The sequence below is a fragment of the Phyllostomus discolor genome, chromosome 11 (genome assembly GCF_004126475.2).
Source record: "Phyllostomus discolor isolate MPI-MPIP mPhyDis1 chromosome 11, mPhyDis1.pri.v3, whole genome shotgun sequence".
NCBI classification, from domain to species: Eukaryota; Metazoa; Chordata; class Mammalia; order Chiroptera; family Phyllostomidae; genus Phyllostomus; species Phyllostomus discolor.
The window spans coordinates 34,338,040-34,356,624 of NC_040913.2; the positions used below are offsets into that span (position 1 = coordinate 34,338,040).

The window sequence follows — 18,585 nt, forward strand, 5'->3', positions numbered from 1 at the left end:
ACAACCTGTTAGTCCTAGAACTTATGTGAAAAAAATAAAACACAGAACTGAAAGCCTTTCTTGTTATGGCTCCACAGTAACACATAAGGTCATCACATATCTGGGCTGGGTAACAAATTTTTTATGTTAACCTATATTTTATAATTGATTTCTACACACTGGTTGGAAGATTAAAATTGAAAATAACTAGAGAAAAATATTAATCTTAGAGAAGAGTATGAAAAATATTAAACATTTAAAAAGAATTATAGTTTTATTTCTTTTGTGTCATGACTTTTCCATGACTTTTAGCTTATAAGTTACCATGTTTCAGGGCTTTGTAGTATCAGAGAAATGCAAAGCCTGCCCTGAAAAACTCAGAAAATAAGATGCAAAATGTGGCTTCCCCACCGCATATCCCTCCACTCTCAAAATCTTTATGGCCTAAAAACTAATCATAAACTGCCTATGGGGAAATCTCTCAGGCTTGGAAGCCCAGAGAAAATGTCATCTTCCTATTCTTGCCACTTTTTAAATTTGTCTGAAAACTCTGGATCAAGGTTATGGAGAAAATACAAGAACTGAAAAATAATGTTGAGGAGTGAATGGAACGAAAGAGAAAAGTACCTGAGCAAAACCATATTAATGATAAAGTTACTTGATCTTTTTGCCCTTCTACTTTCTCCCAAATTAATCAGTTATAATTAATAGAAATTATTAAGACCAGTTTCAAACTCCAAATGACCATGACCTACTGAAGGCCCGAGATGTGCCTTTGAACAGGAGAGAGGTAATTCAGTGTGTCCAGGGTTAACTGTCTTCTCCTAGCTACAGGCCCACAACCTTCCTTACCTCCTCACAGACCTACCAGTTCTCCGTTCTTCTTTTCCACCGTCACATTCCCCAATGTTGAGAATGGTGTGAACTAAGTCTTACTAATTATAATAAAAAAATACACACTACATGAGCATTTATTTTTGGCCACGCAGGAGAGGAAGTTTAAAGAAAGTGTAGAATCCTCTCCACACTCCTTTAATCTTCCTCCAAAGAGAATTATTCTCTGTCCTGGAGATTCTCCAGAACATTATATGACCCTGAGGCCCAATGAATAAGCTTCCAAAGGGCATGGAAGACACATGGCTGAGGCCCTTTCGAAGGGACCACACAGACTAAGTAAGGTTGCTCCTAACACTGCTTGCTTGCTTCTTAACTATTTACTTCTTAAATATTGGGGCAAATGTTCTCCAACCCTCACACTGTCCTTGAGTTTTCTTTCTTAAAAATTGTAATATCACTGGCAGGCTTGGAACTTGGTAGACATAGTCAGAGTATGGCTTCTGTCCTGCTTTCATTCTATTACCATCAGAACTTATAATAGCTCAATTAATAGAGTTCTGCATTAGGGTGGGGGTCAAAACCCAGTTAATAATGAAATGTCCAGTTGTCCCTGGATATCTCTCAGTAACAAGATACCCAAACAAGATAATAAGGATTCATGTGTTCTTAGGTCTCTAGGTAAAAAACACTGCCCTAAATTACTCCCAGTCCTCAATCCCTGCCATATGTAGTGCACGAGATTTAGCACGTCACTCTTCAATGTCATAAGGGAGATAATTTTTGAATAATAAGGGACTAAAATCTAGCAAGATTAAAAAACTTGCCAGCAGTCACAAAAACTAATAAGCAAGAGAATCAAGATTTAAGTCTAGCCCAATGATCTAAAATATGTATCTTTCCAATACATTGCCAGTCCCTATCATTTATCCTCCCTCTCCACACACTATCTGAAACACATGACAGCCATGCGTCTGCTTCCTGAGACAGCTAGCCTATCTTACATTTTAACTTTTCTGTCTACATTAGTTTTTGGAAAGTTAAATTCCAGTATGATCTATTTGGAAATCATTAGGTAACCCAGTTCATTCATTCATTCATTCATTCTTAATATAAAAAGAAAACTAGAAAATAGTATTTTTTATACCCAAATCTGACATGTTCAAAAGAACAGACAGATTACTTATTCAAATACTGTGCTTACTTAACATTGTCCTACATCTTATGCACAAATTAAAACAAATTTATTTAATATTTTTATTTAAAATTTATTTTAAATAAGAACTACAATATACATAATTTTGTGACTGGAGCCATGTCTTTAAAATGATTCATTCAGCATTAACATAGCAAAATACTGGTTAATAAACCTTCCAATGAAGACACTAAAAAGTGGCTTTTACTGCATTTGTCTTATTTTACAAAGAAGCACAAATAGTTCAACTCACATCAAAAATATATTCCTTAAACCACAGGTGGCAAGCACAAGGCCCACCAGCCAAATCTGGCCCTCCACCTTGTTTTATCTGCCTGGCACCTTGTTTCTACCCAGTGGCTGTGCGGCAGTGCCGAGCTCCCGCTTAACTGCTAAGGAGTAGGTACATTTACTTAGTCCTAAAGTTACATTCAGCCCTTTGAAAGCAAACACAAGGCTGATGTGGCCCCTGGTGAAAATGAGTTTGACACCCCTGCCTTAAACATTTACTGTGGCCTAAAACAGTTACATTTTTATATAGTGTATGGAGTTTTAGCTAAAGGCAAATAAAATGAGCAATCTCTGTGGAACAGATTCTAAAATTTCTATTAGATTATTTGTCAAAACATTGTCACTAATATTATAAAGGGAAGTATATTTCCTATTAGAAGTAGGTAGTGAAAAGACAGAGTTAAGAGTCAAAGAGGAAGAGCAGGAGGTCATCCAACTCAATTCGTTCCATCTAAAAAGGGATTTATTTTTCATACCTTATCATTTTACATATAAGCTAAAGTCACTTAACATTAAGAAAATTTTAAAGCCCTGGCTGGCGTAGCTCAGTGGATTGAGCACGGGCTGGGAACCAGGTTTGATTCCCAGCCAGGGTACATGCCTGGGTTGCTGGCCATAACCCCCAGCAACCGCACATTGATGTTTCTCTCTCTCTCTCTCTCTCTCTCTCTCTCTCTCTCTCTCTCTCTCTCTCTCGCTGTCTCTCTCTCTCCCCCCTCCCTTCCCTCTCTAAAAATAAATAAATAAAATATTTTTAAAAAAAGAAGTGAAAGTATTTAAAAAAAATTTAAAGGATAAAATTTAGCACAAAAATTTCTACATTCAAAGATTTTTAAGTTGTTTTTTAGTATTGTTCGCTAAACTCAAAGGAAGTCCTGAAAAGACCATGGTATAAAAGACTTTAAAGGAAAAACTGTTCTGAGAAAGTGGAGGGTGCAGAGTAAAGTCTTATCTTCACCATCCCCATAAGTTCAGAACAGAGGTGAGTTCTCAGAATCCCTAAAGACACATAAAGAGACAATGGAAAACAAAATATCCAGAAACCTTCAAATTTGTCTTACATAAACTAGTGTAACAGTGCGCAGACACTGCTTTGATATTAGTTACTTTTCATGTAAAAAATTTCTGCACTCATAAAACTTGTCCAAGATTGCTGCCTCATCTGCGGCCCTATGACTCAGCAATTTTCTAAGTATGCTTCCTGGACAAGCAGAATTAACATCTCACAGAAACCTGACCAAAAATACAAAGTCTCCTGCTCTCTCCCAGTTTAATTAAATCAGAAAGCAGGGGTGGGGGTGAAGGTGGGGGTGGGAGTGGGCTGTTTTAGCCAAGCCTCAGAGTGATCCCAGTGTACAATGAAGTGTGAGAACTACTACCACAACTAAAAAACAAAAAAAGAAATAGAAACTGGAAAGAACTCTGAGAACAATGAATTTGAACAAAAAACTTGACACTGAGGATAAACAAAGGAACCAAGGTAAATGGCTTTAGCAAAAATGAAAGCTTAGGCAGTGACATTTACAAGTCTTTAAGTATAGGAAGAATTATTCCCAAGGGAAGGTAACCAGATGTTCTCCATTTCCATGAGGGAAGATAAAGACATTACAGGCTTTAAGTTGTAGCATAAGAAATTTAGATTAAAATATAATCAAAGGTTGCTGACGCAGTGCTGTTAAACAATAAAATTAACTGCTGAGGAGTCTATAACCTCTTCTCTGAGTATCTGTCTCAAAAAACTAGTGTGGATTAGAAACTCTTATGGTTCTAAACAAATACCATCTATAGCATGAATGAATTAATATTAACAACATGAAAAATGTTGTAACATAATAGACCTTTTAAATTATCTAAAATTTAAAATATCTGTGGTGCAATAACTATATTTTAAATATATGAGTATTAAAATAAAAATAGTTATTCAAACATAAAACATACACATTGAAAGTATTTATTTAAATTAGGGTTAATGATGTTTCTTAATCATTCAAAAAAATAACCAACAGCACACAGACCAACAGCATGTGACCAAAAACACATAAAAAATTCTTGGCTCACACAATTTATAGGCATTTTCAAATAAAAAGAAGAAATTAAATAGGAATGAGTAAGAAGTTAAAGAGTGATTAGTTGTTATCTGAACATTGTGTCCTTGAATTTTAGAAGAAACACTGAAAAATTATAACATAAATATATATTTTTACACATTGGTAAATGAAAATTGATAGAAATAACTAAATTCATGGCTTTGTCAAATTACTCCTAATATCTCTTACAATCATAATTTAACATTAGTAAGTTCAGTAAATAAACATAACAGGCAACTAAAATTAAAAAGTATGAAAAGGTCCTTATCCTGAGTTCTGATAACAGCTGGTAAGTCTCGTACATAAACATGCCATACTTATAATTCTTAAAACAAAAATCTTTAAAAAATGTTTAGAAGTCATCAGAAGTTTAAAAGTTTAAGTCCTAATAATTTTCCATGTGTATAGGAAATCACTGTAATAATGACTCTGTGTCCTGTTTGCTTCCAAAATATTTTGCAGTTGCACTTTCTATTGACAAAAAATAATTCCAGTAATTTAGTGTATATTCATATTTGTTGCAGTTAGCATAATTTAAGAAGTTAACATTTTTCTTTACCTTTTCTACTTTTCCTCCATTGATGTCACTGGGGAGAAATTTCTTGCCAATTGTTCTCAAGTCTGTCTAAAATAAAAAACATTATTATTAAAATATAATTATAAAGAAAAGTTCATCTAAATTTAATCCCAGTCACAAACAAAAGATAAAATTACTTAAAGTTTATGGAGCAAAATTTAAATAAATGTCTTTTAGCTGATTATGAGATCTACATACACAATCAATCTTTTCAAATAACACAGACCCACACATGTGTTACTTAAAGTGTACCAGCAGGTTGAACATTAATACACAGATAGCCTTATTTCTGGTCATACCTCTTTAGGTAACCTTTTAACTTACTAAATATTCTCAACTGAATTCTGAAACTTTATTTTATGTAAACTATAACCTTACTACAAAAGTAATGTCACAATCCAAAACCAAATTAATTCATAAAATATACACATTTTATATACATCCTAAATAAGCTTGATATGCAAAGACATGAAAACACATTATTCTATAGGCTATAATACCCATAACATAACAAAGCTATATAACATGCAAATATCCCAGGGAAGAATTCCACTGCAACAACAAGTAATTATACTGAGAGTTACCCTTAATAAACATGTATTTAATCTGCTTAAACAAATTATAAAAACTGAAGTTGGTAAACAAATAACTAACCATATAAAAATGCAGAAATACATGTTACTCAGAAAACTAAAAAGCAAAATACAAAAAGGGAAAACTTAAGGAAGGCCTAATATAGAGTTATCACATTTCTGGCATAAAACCAGAACTTCAATTCCACAGTCTTCATATAAAGCAGAATTTTCAGGGTTTTTGTATTCTTTGGGAAGTAAAAAGTAAAAGAATGGTAAGAAATTTGTTCATAGGAAAACTGTCAGTACTCATGAAAAAGGCCTAATAATTTAAGCTAAGACATTATCTTGAAAACTGAGGGTGTGAGGTTCGATTAATAAATTTGTATTATTTTGTTATTCCTTAACATATACCAAACAGTAGCTCTTCACTGCCTTAAGAGCAATGCCTTAAGAGAAACAGATTAAAGGTACTTAGAGTAGAGTGCCTTTAATCACATAGGGAGAAATTTATGTTAGACTTAAGGAGAAAACACTAGATGATTAAAATTATTGTAATATAAAAGGAATACATATAGAGAAGTAGGAGAGTCTTAACTATCTATTAGTGAACATCTATAATAATAGGATATTATTTTATTTGAAATATCCATATGTGGTCAGTTTAAGAAGGAAGTCTATGTCATAAAATCCCCACAGATCTTTCCAGTCTTTTACTACCATGATTCATAATTTATTTCTGAACATAATGCAAGAATCACTCCTCAACCAAAACCCACCAAATGAACTGCCAGGCAAACTAAGCCCCAAATCCACACATTTGTGTAACAATGCTTTGGGCTTACCCTTTTTGCAGCCTCCATCCAATAACAGAGTGAACGAATTATAAACCATACTTCAAATCATAGCCTTTTCACTTTGAAATACTGAGTGACATATGGGGACAAAATACTTTCTTATACTACTCTTCCCTGTATTAGGATTGTTTTGAAGATTAAATGTTAATACATGAGAAGTACTTGGCATAATGGCTTGCAAACAACAAGCATTTAATTCATGTTAGCTATGTTTATTTTAGTGAATATAAAACATGTACAGTTTATCATCTGAAAAGTCAATAATATAACTAACAGTTCATAAAGCCATAGGCATTATTTTGAAGTCACTCAAATGCTGCAACATTAAATATATGTGAGAAACAGAATACATACAAATTTTATGATATACCATTGTCCCTCATTTCTGGTTTTTATCAATAATTATGAACTAAACTAAATGAAAATGAGGCGTTGAAATAAAAGTAGAAATGAGCGTTAGACTAAAATTTGATTCACTGCAAACTGTCATTAACTAATATGATCTTGGATACTGTCAAAAATTTTCTAAATCAGCCCTGACTGGTGTGACTGAGTGGACTGATAGCTGGTCTGTGAAGCAAAGAGTCACCTATTTGATTCCCAGTCAGGGCACATGCCTGGGTTGCATGCCAGGTCCCCAGTAGGGGGTGCACGAGAGGCAACCACACATTGACATTTCTCTCCCTCTCTTTCTCTCTTCCTTACCCTCTCTCTAAAAATAAATTAAATGTTTAAAAAAAATTTTTTTTCTAAATCCAGTTAATCTATTCCTCCATGAAATGGGAGACTGGAGGGAGGAGTCACCAACCCTATCTCACAAAGTTGTTGTCAGGCTCAAAACAGACAACATACTTCAAGTTTAAATAATTTTTTAAAATGTTATACATACATATAGTTAATGTTATTTCATTGCTCTTTTAGCAAAATGAAAATGAACTACCAAATCTTTAAACATACTAAGTTCAAAGTCAATTTATAGTACTAGAAGACAATTTTATGATTCTGATGCCATTACACCAAGATCACTAGTACACATAGATCCAAAAATACACTTACAATGAACATAAAAAAATTATGTCAGAGAAAAATTTAGCTTTTAAATACATATGCATATGTACACACATAAAAGATTCCTATTTATTCAAGTTAAGTTCAACAAAATGTTTATCTGGCAAGTCATTTTATATGATACAGAATCTTTAAAAAATCTGTTTTTAAAGTTTTACTAATACATACTATTCATAGTAAGACTGGGCTAGCACTTTAAATTTTTTTTCTGAATTATTCATGTATCTGGAACTAAAACTACATGTTGGATTTCTTAATATTCTTACTCCATGTTCTACAATATAAAAAATAAAGAACCTTCTTTTTCAACATGAAAATCTGCACAGAAAATAATCACTAGCAGCTCGGAGGCTACTCTCTTCATAAGGGCTTGCTTTTGCAAGGTTGGCACTAGACTGACATCTGGGAACTTTGCATTTGAACTATTTCCTAACTAAAAATGTGGTTCACTGCCTAGACTATCTATAAACAATATGATTTATGGTGAACACATGTTTTTTTGGAGTGCAGGGGGAGTCTAGAATTTTGTTTCATGTAGGCAGCGAGTACCTTCCTGAGCAGTCCAAAGAAAGCCTTTGCTACCAGACTCTAATGGAATTCCCTGGGCAGAAACACTGTTTACATCTTTCTGCATTATTCATCGCTGGTGAAAGGAACCAGCTCAGTGTGTCCCCGACAAGAGAAAGGGAACATAAGAAAGGTTGTGCATAGGTTATTATTCACATATGTAATAAATTGTATTCATTAAGAGCCAGTAATGCATGTCTTTCTTAACTAGTGATCAGTAATCATTCAAAGGTTTAAAAAAAAATTCAACAGAAATACTATAAATCAGGGGTCTTTAACCTTGCTCCTCACTCTCCATGAACACCATGCCGTTGCCGCCTGAGCTCCCCCTCCTGTCTTCCCAGGCCCTGACTCCAGTTCACGGAAAAATTGTCTTCCACGAAACTGGTCCCTGGTGCCAAAAAGGTTGGGGACCGCTGCTATTAAGTGTCTAATTTTTTTAAAGGTGATAAACTTGAAAAGTAAGTACATTATTTGCTGTTGACTTAATTTTGGTTAAAAAGGTTTTTTTCCCTCTTATATGGTAACTTAGGTTGGAGTATTCAACTATATATTTCAGGGACAATTATAAAGACTACCTAATCATGAAAATTATGGTCATCATCCACTTCTCATGTGCACAGGGCAAATACTTCATCTTGATCTATTTTATTTAAATTTCACACCCAATTATAAATAATTCATTGCTATTTACCTAAGTAAATAAGAAAAATAAAGAAGAGCAGGATATTGTCACAAAACCCTTTATCATGTTTAGGATTTTTTAAAATACACAAAAATAGAGTTCTTTACAACATTTTTGAAAGTAGAATTCACTAACTTGAGTGCAAGTTGAAGAAAATAAAAGTGACTAGGGAGTATTTCCATTCATAGTCATAGATAGCCTGCATACTTTCTAACGAATGCTTACTTAAAAGAAATTATAGTGTTGTATTAAAAAGTTAGCTCAGAAATACACCAACAAAAAAAGGCCTTGTTAGTCTTATTGATAAAATTCAAAGAAGCTGATAAATGAGATTTCAAAGCACACTGTATCTGTTTAAATTCATTTCATTATATAAGTATATATTTAAGTAATTTGAAAAGAAAAAGTTATATGCAGTTATATACATATTTATTTATATTTTAAATGTTATCAGTGGCTGCCATTTCTGCTTTATGTTATACCTATTTTACAGTAATATGATGATTATGTCAGACAGTAATTCTCTTATGAACTTAATTATGTGTCATAACATCTAAGTTTGGCTGATTGTTATTGTAAAGGCAACATGAAAATCCCCACTGATGTAACTACAAGATTATAAAAAGAATATTTGTGCCCTGGCCAGGTGGCTTGGTTGGTTGGGGACTCCTCACAGACACCAACAGGTTGCAGGTTCAATTCCTAATCAGTGCATGTATCTAGGTTGCTGTTTCTATCTCCCACAGGGCGCATATGGGAAGCAACCAGTTAATGCTTCTCTCTCACATCAATGTTCTCTCTCTCTTTCTCTCCCTTCCTCTCTCTAAAATCAGTAAATATACTCTTAAGTAATGATTAAAAAAATAAAAAGAAAAAACAATATTCATTTACTTATATGTATATTTTAAATAATTTTTATAACTCTTCAAAAAAATCCAAAAGCCAATCCCAATAATTGAAATGATGTAGCTATTCAAATGGGTAGAGGGAGAAAGATTTGAAAGAAATGCATATCAAAACATTAACAGTAATTATAAGTATCTTAAATTTTTTATTTTCTGTTTTATGAAGTATTCTTTAACATGTTACTTTTATCAACAGAAAATATTATTTTGCAATAATAAATACAATTGTCAAAAAGCTATAACTTGAGTTCCTATGTTAATTTAGTTGCAATTTGTTTTAATAAATATGATCAGTTTTTACTGCTATTATACAGATAATGTAAATGCTATGAAATTATATAACTGATCACTGGGTTAAAAAAATAAGTTTTAATTACATGTTTCCCCTTTTCATTGGATGCCAGGTAACAGATATTAAAAGAAATATATATTTCTAATAATTTGCTGCTATGAGATTAGCAATTTCAATAAACATCACTGTAAACTTAAAATGGACACTAAAAAAAGTATTTATTATTCCATATTACTCATAAAATCCAGTTTATTCAATAAAACATTTCTCATGAATATAGCTTCCAGATTAAAAATGTTAATAAATAAAACCTACATTGAGAGCAATCAGGATGATGTCATCTACATTGCCTTTGTCAGGAGAACTTGTGCAAGCTTCAACACCTTCATCTGAAAGATACCTGTTGAAATAAAATAAATGGCTTAATATTTTCTAAAACCAAAATTAACCAAAATTGTTTAAGTCAACATGCAATTTTGTTCTCTACCATGAAATGCTTCTACAAACACTAGGGAAAGAGTCCTGGATATTCCCTGATTACTTACTATATCTGATAGAACAGAATAGAAAGTGTACTATTTTTCCTCTTTTGTATCCTTAAAAAGATATTTTGTTAATACAATTAAAACATCAGTACACTTCTTAAGGACTGTATTAGCTACTTTTTACTGTTACGCAAGTATAATCTCTGACTTAAACATTTGGTAATACAGTAAACTCTTGGAGATTGAGATGCACTGTAAAAACAGAGCTAAGACAACATAATTTTAAACTTAGTCCAAAAGAAATTTCCTCTGTGCTACTTTCTCACATTATCTTCTCAAGTCCCCTTTTTAAACACAAAGTTCCCCCAAATCCTTCAACTGACTGCAAGTAGCACAAAGATAGGCAACTCTTTACCTTATCTCTTTTACTCTTCCTGTATCTTTTCAGTTTCTTCATCATCTTATTGCCCTTTATTCTTTTAAACAGTCCAAACTAACCATACATTTGTCACAGGCAATAATTAATTCAAGATTACTGAATCTGAGGGAGGGGGATCATCTCTAACCCATTCATTTATGCACAACACAGCCATTTTGAAATTGTTTGACAAATTTCTACAATTCAAGTTTCATCCCCCCAAAAGTTCATCTATAAAAATGCCCATTAGCATCTGACATGTTTTGTAATAAGTATCAACTCCTTTAACCAAAGGGCTAGTGCTAGCTGGCACTGCCACCACCAGCATTCTCCCATTAGACAAACAGAGGAGTACCAGGCTGACCGCCAGCCCAAGCTCATTCCTGAGGGCCAGCAGTTCCACTGTCAACCCCCAACAGTGGTCAACCCCCAACATTAGGCCGATTCTAAGATACTCGTTAACTAAACCCTACTTGGAGACAGCAACCAAAGGGCTTGTGCCTTAGGAAACAGAATGAATGAGTTCTCTCAAGTAAAAAGAGCAAGAGAAAAGAAATGTAAATTGAAGAGTGTAAAAGAATACCAGTAGATTAAAGTTGATAAGCCTATGAACAAAATCAAGGAGATAAAGTCAGGAAAGTATACATATAAATCAAAGAAAGAATGTGTTTAACAAAATTAGATACTATTAAAAGTTTAAGACCACAGAAGGCTAAAGTATAGTGATGAATGAAAGCAAGTGGGTTACAGAGAAAAAAACATATACAAGTGTTAGTATGTAGATGAGTCTGTAAGAACAAATGAATGGGAGGCAGTTATGATAGAACATAAAGGACCATGCAATACAAATGTTTGCAGTCAGCACAGATTGTTAAAACATACTTTAATTCAAAATTGCTAAGTAAATTTCCTTATTATCCTGTTAATTGTTAATTTTACACTGTTCATAGCCATTGACTGTATCTTTCATTAATTATATATTCAGTTCTACAAATACTAATAAAGTCCTTTTTATGTGAAAAATACTATGATTCAGTAATAAATTAGTAAAATGATGAAAATGAAGCACCTGTCTTTAAGGAGTTCACAGTCTCATATATAGCTTAACACAATACATAAACAACTATCATATAAAGCCAAAATAATTATGAACAAAATGTTAAAGCCCTGGCCAAGTGGCTTAGATGGTTGGAGCGCCGTCCCATACACCAAAAAGGTCTCAGATTCAATCCCTGGTCAGAGCACATACCTAGATTGTGTGTTTGATACCTGGCTGGGGTGTGTATGGGAGGCAACCAATCACTATTTCTCTCTCACTTCCATGTTTCTCTCTCTCTCCCCTCTCTCACCGCCCTCCCCCTGCTCTCTCCCTCAAATCAATAAATATATTCTTGGGTGAGAATTTAAAAAAATGTTATAGGGGCTCAAAGTGGCTGTGAGTGGATGGGAAAAGCTACATAAAAGGGAATGGTATGAACAAAAATATGGAAGTAAAAAAGTGTGAAGCACTTTCTAGAAGTAATAAGCTGGAACATTCTGACTGGGAAATGGGGGAGAAATGAGAGATAAGTATAGGTTGAGGCTGATTTCAGAAATCGTCAGTACACAACAGAATATAAGTGATATATTAAATACTAATTGAGTTATTACAAAAATGCAACTTTCAAAATTCCTACACAATGGGGAAATAACATAGAATCACTAACAAAATACTTTACTTTCTAGAAAGGCAACTCTTTAGCATTAAAAGATTACAGGATGTCAGATGAACTGGAAGAGATCATTAAAATAATCAAAGTTCACCTCTTCTCTTTTACAGCTATATAAAAGGTCCAAAGTTGTTCATTAAACTTGCCCCAAAATACAAACTTAAGTGACACGAAGTAAAAACAAGAATGCTTTCTGACTTTCAGTTCGGTAGTTTTTTTTATTACAACACACCACTTTTAAATTTATTTTTATTGTTGTTATTTTTTATTTTGTATTGCTTCCACTATTACAGATTCCCGTTTCCCCTCCCCTCCCCTCACCTCCCCTTCCCTGTGGCCATCCTCCCAGTTTTTATTTACAACACACCATTTTTATTTATCAATAACTAATGCTAATATTAGAAATGTGAGCTTCTCATAAACATAAGCCAATATCTGTACAAATCAGTTTCTCAATCAACTAGATACTCCACCAACACATACAAAAAAGCTACAACTAGGCAACTTCACAGTAAGCACCTAAATATATTTTTAAAAAATAGGTATAGTTTCATAGTAAAAGATCAGGGAACTAATACTAAAAATTAGAAATACAAAAATTGTTATAACAATAAAAATACCAATCTCTATAGGATATAAAAAGGGAAAATCTAAAAATATTGTCAAGGCAGCATCCATAAGGGGGTAGAAGGAAATTTGACCCTCCATGTACCTCAGTCTCAATCTGCAAGTTTTACAAGTCTCCCTTACTCATCCTTCATGTTTTGAAAACTCAAAGGACTTGAGCATATAGCTCTACTCCATCAGCATCAAGAATCAGGAGAACCACTCACACATCTCCCACTAATACTGGTGATCCTCCTGTATCTACTGCACCATTTTCACAGAAGGACTCAACCTAAATTAACCATAACTTAGATTTACAAAAAAATCATTTTGTTTTTGTAAACATTTAAAACTCCAACATTATCAATGAGTAAAACAAGTGATAAAAGTCAAATGTCCAAATTGACTTCAAAATGCACCACAGTAGCACAGTAACTGAAAGAACAAAACAACACAACATTCACCAGCCTTAATGAGGTCACTGAGAAAGAAAGGAATGGGAACTGGAGCTGGCATGAGATCTGACCCCATGTGCCATCTTTGAACCTACAAAACTCAAGGGCATGGACTCTAAAGAAGAAACGAACCCCAGAGGGCTCTTGCTTACTAAAACAGCCAGTAAAGCACACTGGATTTTCCCTCTCTAGTGGAGACTTCGAAAAATTAACATTATAAAACCACTCACTACCATTATGAACTAAAAATACATCAGAATACAATTTATTGACAAGAAGGACATGAAAGGGTTGAATTTCTGTATGATACAGAATAGATTAACATTTCTCACTAATTTTACCTTCAAATAATGGCGTTTAAAATCACAATTTAGTAAGTACTCAAGTTTTTAAAATACGATTTTAGAAAGTACTTCCTTTTTCATAGAAGTTAAAATTCTGTCTTACTCAAAATCACTAAATTCGTAATCCTAAGCAACTCTTTTTACTTCTGAAGTAAAAGCTTGGAATTAATTACTATCCACCAATTCGGGGGAGAGGAGGTTTCCTATTACAGATAATGAATACATATTCCATAAGAAGGATCCCATAGCCTCAGTGCCACTACCACAACTCCTGTTCAGAAGTCACATGGGCATGTAAAGCAGACATGTCCAAACTATAGTTCAATAATCTCAACTGACACAAAACTGTGATAGAAACAAATTCTATCATTTGAATCTCATTTATTTGATCCAGATAGTGGATCATCATTACCACCTTTTACTATCATCAGTAAGAGAAAAGAGAGACAATTTTCCTTTTATCCACCCCTCTAAGAGCAGGTAAAATCCTGAGTCTTACATAATGAGGAGGATCCTCCTCATCTAATGAGGATCCTCATTAGATGAGCCACAAAGAGTTCGTGGCTCATCTAAAGACAGCAGCCACAACTCAGCTCCAGTTGACTATAGGACAGGTAAAGCAGCTATTGTCAGATCTTTTTACTTTTTTTAGGTGTTGTTTGTTTGGGGTTTCTTTTGTTTGGTTTTTTTTTGGGGGGGTGGGGGGTTGGTAAAGTGATGTACAAGCCTGGATGTGGCACACACACTTTGTACTTACTAATCATATTTGTTTATTGAATGTATCTGATTGTTTGCTCTGGTATATTTCCAAGTTGTGTTTGACACCAGGGTTGTGCCATTAAGTATCTCTCAAATGATATACTATTTGTAGCTGACCTTCTTTGCAAGCAAAAGAGGAAAAGAACTATGTCTTCAGGTCACTCTGTATGATTCTTGGAGAGCAGTGAACATAATTGTGCATGTAAAAAATGTTCTTACCAAAGTCATCTACATCAGACTAAAAGGTGCCAAATCATTTAGTTTGGTCTAAATATTTTATGAACTAGAAATATATAGATTTCACCCTTTTCTCAGACTTCTAAATATAAATAGATGAGAGAGAGAGATTGTTCTAATTGACTACAAACACTAAAAAGCAGGCACAAAAGTTTTATGCTCTTCCCACCTCCACCACCCAAGCATTGGTATCCATTCACGTCTGCACTGAGATCTGAATCCCTAAAGTAATCAAAGACAGAAAATGAAATCTATTAATGCATATACAAATTAGGCTGAAGACAACTAAGAATTCTTTAAAATGCCAAAGGAAAAAAAAAAAGAGTGAAAACATTCTTCCCAAATGGACGCAATCAAAAAACGAAAGAGGTATCTGGACAACAACTGGTATGTGGTAATCCTAATGACATCTGAATAAAACACAGACCAAATGGTCTCCTGGTTTTGGGATCTCTGATCTATACATGGTTATTTGCACCACCTTGAGATTACTGGCCCACATATATTATCCAAATGTCAATATGAGAATTTAATAAATGAATTCCTCCTTAAACACAAAGAAAATAAAGATAACTAACTTTCAATTACCCAAATTGATATGGGGACAAGAGAGAACAAAACATAACAGACAATCAAAAAACTGCTTATATCAAAAGGTATCTTTAATCTTAGCAAATATGAAAGTTGGCAACCTATTGCAAATTCCCAAGACATCAAAAAAATTTTTAATTACCTGAATAATTCACTCTCCCTATCCTGTTCCCATCCCCACAGTGTAAATGGACTGTAATAAACCTGCCCCCAAAATCAGTTTTGCTATTATTCTTATACCTAGGCACAGATACTGAAATAACTTGCTAATTTCCTCCTCTAGGGGAAAAGAAAGTGGCTTATAAATTTCTATTGATGAATACAACTTGGAGAAATACAGTATTAAGCTGTTTTAACAAGATTAGTAAAGTAAAAAGGCTACTAAGATTTGGACAAAAAATCTGCTTCTAATAACTTAGTACAGATGAAATCAATATATGCATTACAGTTTATAGATATATTAGAGGTCAAAGAAATCACCAAGAAGAATATAAATTGGTATACCAGCAGTAAGTTGAATGAATCCATTGAATTCCATGCCTACATCTCTATTAAGCACAGAAAATAGGAGGATAGGAATTCTACTAAAAGTAATTTAGGAGTGGGAGGACTATGACACACAAATGGTAAAATATGAAAAAAGACGTCTTTAATTCATTTCCCTTAACAACTAAGTACCTCTCCTATCAGTACCATCTTCTTTCCTTCTTTAGGCAAAGTAGCCACCTACACAATACCAAAATGAATACCACAACCTTTATTCCAACAATTACAATAGAGATCTGAATAAACTCTAGCTTAAAATTTAATTTTCTCCATGACTTATATATGAATGAGTCATATGAATAAAACTATGTATTATTTAAAGTATCACTAAGTAAAACCACATTTAGTGTCAATCTTAAACTGTTTTCAATAAGTAATTTATTCAAAACTAAATCTTCTAAAGTGCATTATTCAGTTTTTATTTTTTATAATTCCTTTGCATGTACAAATGCATATTATTTTTGCTACTTAGCTAACCCGTATTAAATTTTCCCACACACATACTTACACACGCACCATAAAATTTATTTACATTTCTTCTACACTAAATTTTCACATTATTATATTAAAAAAATAAGGAAACACCAAAGGCAAAGAAATCATGAAAATCTTACATTTTAGAAGCAAATGTTTCACAAAATTAATATGCACAAAAACTAAAAGGATGAATATGCAACAAAGTAAAAGAAGTTTTTACTTAGTATTACAGGAACATTATTTTCTCTAAATAAGCAGCTTCTAGAGATGTGAAGACTTATGAAATGCCTTGGTACACGTCATGATTAACATTCACAGTACTCAAACGTCAACATTTCAGTGGCCAGTCAAAATCTTTTTGGCCTAACATTAATGATTGAAAGATGGACATGAGAAAAAGTACTAGGGAAAACTCTTTGTAAAGTTATATAAAATTTAAAATATTTTAAAGTGTTTAAATTCCAAAAAATTGAAACCTATATTTCTTTTGTTTAGTTAGCACTTCCTTTAAAATGCTGATTTATTAACCAATTCCAAAGGATGTACTACTTGAAAACACCACTAGATGACAACCTTGCTTCACAAGTAAAATATCATCACTGCTATTGGAAGCTGAGACTTCAAAGATGTACTAAGCTAGCTTTAAAATAAAGGTTTCTGACATTTATTGTTTGTTGTTGTTGTTGGGAAGTAGAGACAGCAAAGAAAATAAAATAGGCTATTTTAGTTTTAGAATTTGTTTTTGCTATAAAGATCACTCAGTGTTTAAAGAAACTCAGTAAGTATTCAAGACATATCTCCGCACAAGAAAAAAAAATTTGAAGTATATCAAAAGACAACTTTCTCTCCTATTTCTCCTACATTCATTCTTTGGAAATAGAGACTTATAAAAGTACATATAACTTATTAGAGACTAATGTTTATTTGCAGTGAAATAGCTACAAAGAGTATTTTCAACATTATTCATTAGTTGTTTTCTCTGATGTCAACATAAATAAGCATGACAACTTACAATAATAACTGTAAGAAGATAGGTGGCAATAAATTACAACTTCTATTTATGATTCATTTTCAGATACTAAAAATTTTTTCTGACATAAACCAACCCATGGAGACATTCATTATCCCTAGATTATTTATTTGGTAAAAAAATTGTAACCAAAGAGCAAATATTTATAAATTCTTTGAAATTCCATAATTGAGATATTACAAAGTACAGTGGTAATGGGTACCTATCTATGTTATTATTCATTTTCGTAAGCCATGCCTTCAGATAAACTTGAAAGTATAAAAGTATGAAATCCTAGATATTTTTACTTTCATTGAAGGTTATAATTTATGTCCTAGTCTAATTCAACATTTTCATAGCTTATTACAGAGCTATGACCAGCTCTGGGGTCATAGCCAACAGAGCTGGGGTTATTTTTTAATAACTCAAACTGCAAAATGTAAGCTTATTTGGTATCTCGGTCATCTTTCCTGCATGCAGCACAAAGGTGATGGCTGTAAAACCACACAGCAGGTGGAGAGGCTCACTCAGGCCTGATGCCCTTCACACTGACCACTGCAGCACAGCCCAGTACCTGCAGAGTCCATGCCGAAGACTCCCAGGGTCAACCCCAGGGGACCCCATACTCAGAAGTTTACTTAAGAAATGCTATTTAAAACTGTAAATAGCATAACAAAAATTAGAATGTATTTTTATAAATAACTTGAAGAGACTGCCATCTGATCTACACTCTTAAGAATAAATGAAATAGCTGAAGTACTTACTTACAGCACATATCTGGTAAAAAGTAGATGCTAAATAAATACTAGTTTTATTCCTTCTTACACATTGGTGTTTATTCTGCAAAATACTGCCAAAACATAATGATACTCAAAGATGTCTTCTAGGTTCTAAAAAGAAAGCAAAAGAATGAAATTTGCTTGACAATAAAACGTATTTCCTTAAAGACTACAGCTAATAGTCGAAAGTGTGCATGCATCATTACAAAAAAACTGAACTGCTTATTTCTTACCCACTAATAATAATCACCTGAAATTCAC

The 18,585-nt window shown here is 33.2% G+C and overlaps 1 protein-coding gene across 1 annotated transcript in view; it reads right to left on the reverse strand.

The window, feature by feature from the left end:
- The window catches only part of TDRD3 (tudor domain containing 3), a 163,490-nt gene that overhangs the window by 98,275 nt on the left and 46,630 nt on the right, over positions 1 to 18,585 (reverse strand). Inside the window, 2 exon segments of the mRNA XM_028526378.2 lie at positions 4,946 to 5,011; positions 10,225 to 10,309. Coding sequence (XP_028382179.2) covers positions 4,946 to 5,011; positions 10,225 to 10,309 — 151 coding nt within the window.